General features: G+C 54.4%; 3 protein-coding genes across 3 annotated transcripts; all 3 read left to right on the forward strand.

Moving 5' to 3' along the window:
• The first annotated feature begins 2,810 nt into the window (after positions 1–2,810).
• Positions 2,811–5,495, forward strand: LOC149373621 (uncharacterized). Its single transcript, XM_089596940.1, has 3 exons — positions 2,811–3,786; positions 4,072–4,346; positions 4,521–5,495. The coding sequence occupies exons 1-3, from the start codon at positions 2,811–2,813 to the stop codon at positions 5,493–5,495; spliced, it is 2,226 nt and encodes a 741-aa protein (XP_089453066.1).
• Positions 5,496–5,674: 179 nt separating this feature from the next.
• Positions 5,675–6,247, forward strand: LOC149373622 (uncharacterized). Its single transcript, XM_089596941.1, has one exon. The coding sequence runs from the start codon at positions 5,675–5,677 to the stop codon at positions 6,245–6,247; it is 573 nt and encodes a 190-aa protein (XP_089453067.1).
• Positions 6,244–7,938, forward strand: LOC149373623 (uncharacterized). The gene is made up of 2 exons (XM_089596942.1): positions 6,244–6,442; positions 6,488–7,938. The coding sequence occupies exons 1-2, from the start codon at positions 6,244–6,246 to the stop codon at positions 7,936–7,938; spliced, it is 1,650 nt and encodes a 549-aa protein (XP_089453068.1).
• The last annotated feature ends 649 nt before the right edge of the window (positions 7,939–8,587 follow it).

Consider the following 8,587-nt stretch of genomic DNA (forward strand, 5'->3'; position numbering starts at 1 on the left):
TTAAGTTTTTCGATAAGTTAAAATTTTTTCTTACCATGGGCCCAAAGTGTAACTGCTGCTTTGCACCCTCAGGCCATACTCTGCGCCATTGTAATCATTTTGGGCCCAAGGGCAGAAAACTTTTTTGCACCCTTTGGGCCCAAATTACTTTTTTTCCTAGAGCTCCAAGTGATTTACGGGGCTCAAAGTGTGCCCATGGTCGCAAAATTGTTACTTTGCGCTATCGGTAAGAAAAATATTATACGCAACTTGGGCACAAACATAAAACAACCGCGCCCTTGTGGTCCTAGTGACGTAATATACCATGATCAGTGTTTACTTAAGGTAGTCTGCTAACACCGTGCATCTGCGAGCATACTGCAGCTACCTGCCTGTTCCAGGGAAGATCATTGGTGAGCTGCACGCCCAAGTTTTTCACGCAGTCACGCAAGAAATTAAAGTATATCGATTGGCTTATCCCCAGTAATCCAATGCATTTGTTTGCCAGCGTACCTATTTTATTAATAAATAATTGAAATCCCGAATGGCTGATCTCCAGTAATACAACGCATTTACTGCCAGCTTAGTCGTTTATTTTATGTATAAATAAAATACCATGTAGCTAATTTTTACTAACAAAACGCATTTTTTTGACAGCGCATCTATCTATTTAAAAAGAAAAAATTAAATTCTAAACAGCTAAATTCTAACTAGCTTCTAGTAGCCTGCTGTACTTGCGTGCTTGCGCATTTGTTTTAATTAAAAATAAATAAAATGTAAGCGTCTGATTTCCAGTGATCCAATGTGCTTGCTTTTCAAATTATTTATAAAACCTATGAATGAATAAAATACCTAGTGGCTTATCCTCAAAAACTTAAAGCACTTCCTTGCGGATGCATAAATAAATTGACAATAAATTTAACTTTAAAAGGCTTATCTCCAGTAACCCGAAGCTCTTGCTAGCCAGCGCATTTATTTATTTTATAGATAACAATTTCAAGTAGCTAATCCCTAATGTAGAGACGTGCTTACTTTTTAACGCTTGTTAATTTACAAATAAAACTCGAGCAGACAATCAAATTACTAATACTAAGTGATTCCTTGCTAGTGCATATATTAAATAGTGCATTAAATTGGCAGTTTAAAAAAATTCCAAGCCACTTATCTTCTATTACCTGACACGCTTGATTGCCAGTGCATTCATTTTATTTATGAATAATAGGGATCTTAAGCAACTTATACCAAGTATACTAGCGTGCGTGACTGTCTGGGTATTTCTTTCATACACAAATAATTGAAGTTATAAGTGGCTTATCCCCAGAGTTCTAACATGCTTGCTTGCAAGCGCATTTATACAATTTATTAAAAATTGAAATCCCCAGCTGCTAATCTACAGTAACGTCTGGTGAAATTGATAAATGTAATCTTAAGCAGGTGATTCCCAGCAATCAGACGCACCTGCTCACTAAAGCACCAATTCATTTTTAAATATAAGATACCCTGAGCAGCCTATCCTTGATCACCTGACATGCTTGCTTAACGCTGTATTTATTAACTTAATAAATTAATGGTTTATCGAGTAGCTTAAACCCAATGACCCAACACTCTTGCTTCCCGGAGAACTTATTTAATGAATAAATAACTAAATTTCTAAGAATCTGATCCTCGATAACAAGACGTCGTTGCTTGCTAAGGATTTCATAAAAATAACAAATACTTAAAATCATAAGCAGGTTATCCCCAGTGAGCAACGCGCTTACATAACACCACATTTATTAAAATGATAGATAAATTCATTCCTAAACAGCTTTCTCTCATTATCCTTACGTGGTATCTTGTCGTTACTATTATTACATTTATAAATAATTCAAATTCTAAGGGTCTAACCCCCAGTAAAATGATGTGCCTGTTTAACAGCTGTCTATTTTTCCATTTATCTAATGTGCTTGATTGCAACCACATTCGTATAGTTCAAAATTCAATAAAAGTTTGAGTAACTTATCACTAGTAATACGATGTGTATTTGGTTTCGCGCCCGAGCGCGACAGCCGAGCGAGGCGCTGCGTGCACTTCCGCCATGCTCACGGGCTTCCGCCTTGCCGGGAGCCGCCTCTGCGTTCAGGCACTTGAGCACTGCTCTCCGAGACGACCGGACGCTTGTCCCGCTCACACTCACGACGCCTCTCACGCTGTAATTAACCCTCTTGTACAAGATCTAATAAAGTGTTTTACCAAACATTGGTCCTTTGAGAGCCGGATTCCGCGGAGATAACCAGCGACCAGCAGCCCAGAGGACAGCCGGTGGTTCCACATTATTTGAAGCAATGTAAGTATAAGTGACAAACAAAGCGCGAACATGGCCGCCGCGGTCGCCATAGTGCCCGCGGCCCGGCACCAGTCGTTCGGCCACGGCAATGTTGAAGCCGTGTCGCCCTGCACGCGTGAAATGTTGTGAGGGACTGCCGCGGCTGACAGAGCTCGCGGTCCAGTCATTTGGCCCAGCCACGGCGGCAAGCAGGCTGTGTCGCTGACGGCCAAAGTTAACGAGTGGTATAGACGTGGCCCGGCTATATCAAGCCGCCATTGTTGCAATGATCCGCCGACGGCCTCCTTGTCGGCCGTGGCGGACATCTTGTCCGCTCAAGCGCGTCGTCTGCTGATTCGACTTGAATTGTCGACCCCCCTAACACCGCCAGCTGTGGCTCGGTGGCATATTTCGCTCAAGCGTCGAATACTAATGTTTCAGAACGGACGAAGGCTGGACCGTGCTGTTCGGAGCTCAGTCGGCTCTCGCCGAGGTTGTTGGCCACCTGGCCCACACCATTCATGAGATGGAGCCAGCCCGCTGGAGCTCGGGCATGATAGAAGCGAGGTTGGAGTTGCTCGGCGGATATTGGGGCGATTTTCAAGCCAACCATCTCAAGCTCATCGAAGCTCCGCCACCGGAAAAGGCGTCTCGGTTGGTCCAGCTGTACACTGATGTGGAAGCGCACTACCTCGACGCACGGTCTTGCCTCTACGACGCGAGAGACTCCCTGGCGCCGGCACCTATCCCTACCGGGCCATTTTCGGGCCCAGGGAACCCGGCTTCCGGCCGTGGGCCTCGCTTGCCGAGAATCAGCATTCCGAACTTCTCCGGGAGACGAGAAGACTGGGAGAGCTTCCGTGATCTCTTCCGAGCGCTGATCCACGAGGACTGCCAACTCACCGACGTCGAGCGCCTGTTCTATTTGAAGTCGCTCGCTCAGGGAGACGCTAAGGCGGCCCTCGATACGGTCCAGGTAGCCGAGGCCAATTACTCTACGGCATGGGCTCTGCTTGAAGCGCGCTCCGAACACAGCTGCCTTCTCGTCCACGACCATGTCACAGCCCTGCGGAACATCAAGCCACTCAGAGACGAGTCCGACCGCGGGTTGCAGAGCCTCTTGGACACCCTGGAAAAACATCGCGACCAGCTTCGCGCCTTAGGTCGTCCCGTAGCTGGCTGGGACGATTGGTTTGTCTCGTGTGGAATGACTGGCATGGATCCAGCGACGAGGCGTGCATGGGAGGAGGAGCTCCAACGGTTGGAGAGTACTGTTTCCGGCTCCGAAGTTGACGTCGCCACATTTGCCACCTTGACCGACTTTCTTCGGCACCGTTGCCACGCCACCAGCTCTGTCGAAGCCTCGCAGCCCGCACGTCCCTTCAGCGGGATAGCCGCACGCTCGAACTCCTCGACATCAGGACGCAATTACCACGCCCTCGCCACGAGTAACGATACGCCGTCGTGCCCGGCGTGCCACGAGGGCCATTATCCCGGGCGTTGTGCGCAGTTCTAGGGGCTTGATGTACGCACACGGAGGGAGCTCGTCTACCAGGCACGGCTGTGCTTCAATTGCCTCCGACCCGGGCACGCTGTGAAGTACTGCCCCTCCCGGTCGGCTTGCCAATATTGCCGAGAGCAGCATCACAGCTCACTGCACGACGGTGCCCGTCGCCGCCGCTCAGGGCAGCCCGACGGCTCTACATCATCAAAGCAGCCCCGCACGGACCCACCCACCTCTTCATCGGGAGAGCACTCGACTGACGCATCACCTCAAGCGTGACTAGCCGTGCTTCCGACCACCCTCGTCCATCTGAGCGGTCCTCCTGGTCGTCGAGTTCCGGCCCGAGCGCTGATCGACGCATGCTCCGAGGTCACCGTCATCTCTGCGACTCTCGCGTGCCTGGTCGGCGCACGACTAGAAACCATCGAAGCCAGCATCTCCGGCGTCGGCAGCGAGTCCGCCGTCCGGTCCAGAGTCCGGGCCCATCTCTGCTTCGAGCTTCCAGGGCCCGCACCACCGGTCGCGCTGACAGCGCTGTGTTTGCCCAGGCTCGGCCTGGTATCCCCCTCCACCCCGCTGCACCCGGAGACAATCCGGTAGTGGGCTGACTGCGAGGGCCTCGCCAATCCTTCGTTTGGCACGCCACAACGCGTCGACCTCCTTATCGGCGCCGACTACTACTACTTGCTGCTACGACCCGGCTACACTCAATGAGGAGAAATTGTTGGGCAGCGCACAGTCTTCGGCTGGGTATTGGCAGGCCGTGCCGTCGGGCTCGCTCCAGGTACGTCGGCCGTCTGTGCAGTCACCAAATCTAACGTGGCTCTGCCTTGGCACAACGAGCTAACCGCTCTGCTACAGCGGTTCTGGGAGATGGAGGATCTTCCTCAGGCTCACCGCCACTCAGATGAGGACATCGAGTGCGAGCGTGCATTCGCAGACCACCGACGCGCCGCGGACGGACGGTACATCGTGCGCCTCCCGCTGAAGGGCAGCGGTTCGCTTCTTCTTGGCAACAGTCTTCAGAGCGCCAAGGCCTTCTTGGCAGCCCTGCAACGCCGGCTTCGGCGAAGCCCCGACATGGCTGTGGAGTATAATCGATTCATAGCTGACTATCTCGCGATGGGCCACATGCGCCCGCTCACCAGCGCTGAGCTTGCAGCTACAGCTGGGCCCGTCAACTACATCCATCATCATGGCATCTGGCAGCATGTTGATCGCGGGCGCAAGCTCCGAGTAGTCTTCAACGCGTCCAACCCGACTTCCAGTGGCCACAGCTTGAACGACGTCCTCCACGCTGGACCCAGACTCCAAGCCGCGCTCCCATCGGTGCTCATGCGCTGGCGGCGGCACCGCATCGCCTTCTGCAGCGACATCCGCATGATGTTCCGGCAGATTTGGATCGACTACCGTGACGTCGACCTGCAGCGGATCGTCTGGGCTGCCGATCCCAGCCAGCCTCCAACTCACTACCAGCTGCTCACTGTGACTTACGGCGAATCGTGCTTGCCTTACCTGTCGCTGCGTACCCTCCAACAGCTATTCCAGTACGAAGGTCACAACTGGCCCGAAGCTGTGTCAGCCGCCCCGTGTGACCGCTACGCCGACGACTTTCTCTCCGGGGCCAACGACGTCACCGCGGCTCAGCGCCTCCACGACCAGCTGAGCGGGCTCATGAAGGCCGGCGGCTTTTCCCTGCGGAAGTGAGTGGCCAATGTCCGCGAGCTACTCAACGATCTGCCTGAGGACGTCCGCTTACGTCCGACCTGGGAGCAGTTAAGCGCCGAAGGCCTCGTCAGCGAGCTCGGGGTCAAGTGAGATCCACCGACGGACTGCTTTCAGTTGACGCCTCCACCACTCCAGCCCACTCCAGCACAAAGAGGACGATGCTCGTGGCGCTCGCAGGTCTGTTTGACCCATGCGGCTGGCTCGCGCCGATCGTGTTGAATGCCAAGCTCTTGCTCCAGGAACTCTGGCGCGCCAGACTGGGCTGGGACGAGCCTGCGCCGATCTCAATGACTCGCCGATGGGCGGAATTTACCGCCGAGCTCCAGGCCATCTCCACCTTCACCTTACCGCGCTCGATCAGAGTCGGGCCTTCTGCCGAGCTTCACCTGCACGGCTTTTCGGACGCCAGTCACCGCGCGATGGCAGCCGTCATCTACTCTCACCTCGCGCCCGGGGCTGGGCCGGCGCTCTGCCACATTCTTCTGGCTCGGACGAAGCTCCCGCCGATTCGCTCGCTCAAGCCGGCGCCAGAGACATCCGCGCGCATGACGATTCCGCGCCTCGAGCTCCGCGCCGCACTGATTGCCGCCAAGCTCCTGCGGACCGCTGCCAACGAGCTACGCGTACCTGTCGACCGCTGTCACGCATGGAAATCCTGCCTTCGAGCGTCTGGCGATACGTGCCGACCCAGTCAAATCCAGCCGGCCTCGCGACCAGAGGTGCCGACATGACCGGCCTTCGCTCGCAGCACACTTGGTGGGAGGGCCCCGCTTGGCTCGCCGAGGACGTCGACTCGTGGCCCCTAGACCCGCTCCCCGCACCGAACCAGCATTCATCCATCTGCTGCGTAGTGCAGCAGCTCGACGCTAGCTACCTCGAGCAATTCTCCAACTTACGCATGCTACTAAGCTTCCTCGTACGCACTCGTTGATTCGTCCGGAGCCGCTTGGGCAGGGGCCCCGTGCTTTCAGTCGCTTCACCTCTTACGCCGACCGAACTCTACGACGCTTTTCTCGCGTGTGTACGCCTCAGCCAGGAGAGATCATTCTCGGCCGACCTCCAGTATCTTCGACGGGGCGAACGTCTGCGGAAGACGAACCCCTTGGTACCGTTAGCAGCCTTCCTCGATGACGACGGGATTCTGCGCGTCGGCGGGCGGCTTGAGCATTCACCGCTGACCTACGAGGAGCGGCACCCGCCGATCCTCAGCGGCGCCTCTTCCCTCGCTTCCATGGACATCGCCTGGGCGCACTCTCGGGCGCTGCACGGTGGATACCGTGTCACCAGTGCCTACGTCTGTAAGCGCGCTTGGCTCTTTGGTGGGCCCCGGCGGATCAAGACTCACCTCCGCAGGTGCGTCGTCTGCATCCGGCTGCGAGCGCGACCGGCGACTCAACTCATGGCCCCACTGCCGTCGTCTCGAGTCTCCCCTTCTCGTGCCTTTGCCTGCACCGGAGTGGACTACGCCGGCGCTTTCCATGTACTCTCCACCAGAGGACGAGGAGTCCGGACCACGAAAGACTACATCGCCGTTTTTGTGTGCCTCGCCACCAAGGCCCTGCACCTGCAGCTGGTTGGCAATCTCTCAGCTGCGGCCTTCTTGGGCGCCCTCCACCGATTCGCTGGACACCGCGGTCGGCCCAGCGAGATATGGAGCGACAACGCGACTTGCTTCCGCCACGCTGATGTTGAGCTGCGCGATGCCTTGCTGACAGCCGAGCTGGACTGGGGATTGGTCGCGGGCTCTTTCGCCGATCAAGGAATTGCTTGGAAGTTCATTCCACCGGGTGCTCCTCACTTCGGTGGCTTGTGGGAGGCCGCCGTCAAGTCAACCAAAAGTTACCTCCGGCGCGTCATGGGGTCACGCCACCTAACCTACGAGGAATTTTCCACGGTGTTCGTTGGCATTGAGATGGTCTTAAATAGCCGACCACTGACACCACTATCTGGAGACACTGGAGACCTCGATATTCTCACCCCAGGGCACTTCCTCGTCGGTGGCCCTCTTAACTCCATCGTTCTGCCCAGCCCCCCTGCGGAGAGCTTGGATGCGCTCGCCCACTGGGAGCTCGTTCGGGGGGTCCGCGCCCAGTTTTGGTCCCGCTGGAGCCGAGAATACCTCAACACACTCCAACAGCGGTCAAAATGGACTACTCCTCGCCGGAACTTCATCGTCGGCGATGTGGTCGTCCTCCTCGACGCTACACTTCTGCAGTCCAGCGGCCGATGGCCGATCGGCCGTGTCATCAGCGTCCACCCGGGAGCCGACGGCTTTGTCCGCGCTGCTACCCTCAAGACGGCGACTGGCGTGTACGAGCGATCCATCACCAAGATGGTCTTGCTGCCTGTGTCAGCGCCTTCCGCGGCTCCGCCGCCTCCAGAAGACTCCCCGACCGACCCAGGTTTGGCGGGCGGCACGTAGTTCTTCGATCCAGGATCGAGGCGGGCGGATTGTTTGGTTTCGCGCCCGAGCGCGACAGCCGAGCGAGGCGCTGCGTGCACTTCCGCCATGCTCACGGGCTTCCGCCTTGCCGGAAGCCGCCTCTGCGTTCGGGCACTTGAGCACTGCTCTCCAAGACGACTGGACGCTTGTCCCGCTCACACTCACGACGCCTCTCACGCTGTAATTAACCCTCTTGTACAAGATCTAATAAAGTGTTTTACCAAACAATGTGCTTGCTTGGTAGCGCATTTCTGTAATTTATAAATGAATAAAATTCCGAGCTGTTCATCCCCAGTTGCAGCATTCATATTATTTATAAATTAATGTTATTTATTACATTGATAGCCAGATAATTTATTTTATAAATAAGTGAAACTACGAACGCCTTATCTCTAGTATTAATTTCGTTGGTAAATTATGAGAGACTTATCTTTAGTAATCTGGCACTTTCTTGCCATCGCATTCACTGAATTTATCAAAAAATTAATTCTAATCATCCAATCCCCAGTTAACCAAGATGCTATTTTGTCAGTGCATGTATTTCAATGAAAAGTTGATAAGATCTCGAGCTTCGATTCCTAGTAATCCAACGCGTTTACTTGTCAGTTACATTTATTTTACTTAGAAA

The sequence above is a fragment of the Copidosoma floridanum genome, unplaced genomic scaffold, assembly GCF_036245765.1.
Source record: "Copidosoma floridanum isolate Cflo_tuat_1 unplaced genomic scaffold, Cflo_Japanese_pri ptg000030l, whole genome shotgun sequence".
Classification (NCBI taxonomy): Eukaryota; Metazoa; Arthropoda; class Insecta; order Hymenoptera; family Encyrtidae; genus Copidosoma; species Copidosoma floridanum.

What these genes read in the sequence shown, in the direction of transcription:
- LOC149373621 (XM_089596940.1), top strand. Translation starts at nt 2,811, where the DNA reads ATGGAGCCAGCCCGCTGGAGCTCGGGCATGATAGAAGCGAGGTTGGAG. An exon ending in GGGCCATTATCCCGGGCGTT is followed by an intron (nt 3,787 to 4,071) that starts GTGCGCAGTTCT and finishes AAGCGTGACTAG; the next exon opens with CCGTGCTTCCGACCACCCTC. An exon ending in GTTTGCCCAGGCTCGGCCTG is followed by an intron (nt 4,347 to 4,520) that starts GTATCCCCCTCC and finishes ATTGTTGGGCAG; the next exon opens with CGCACAGTCTTCGGCTGGGT.
- LOC149373623 (XM_089596942.1), top strand. Translation starts at nt 6,244, where the DNA reads ATGACCGGCCTTCGCTCGCAGCACACTTGGTGGGAGGGCCCCGCTTGG. An exon ending in AAGCTTCCTCGTACGCACTC is followed by an intron (nt 6,443 to 6,487) that starts GTTGATTCGTCC and finishes CCGTGCTTTCAG; the next exon opens with TCGCTTCACCTCTTACGCCG.
- LOC149373622 (XM_089596941.1), top strand. Translation starts at nt 5,675, where the DNA reads ATGCTCGTGGCGCTCGCAGGTCTGTTTGACCCATGCGGCTGGCTCGCG.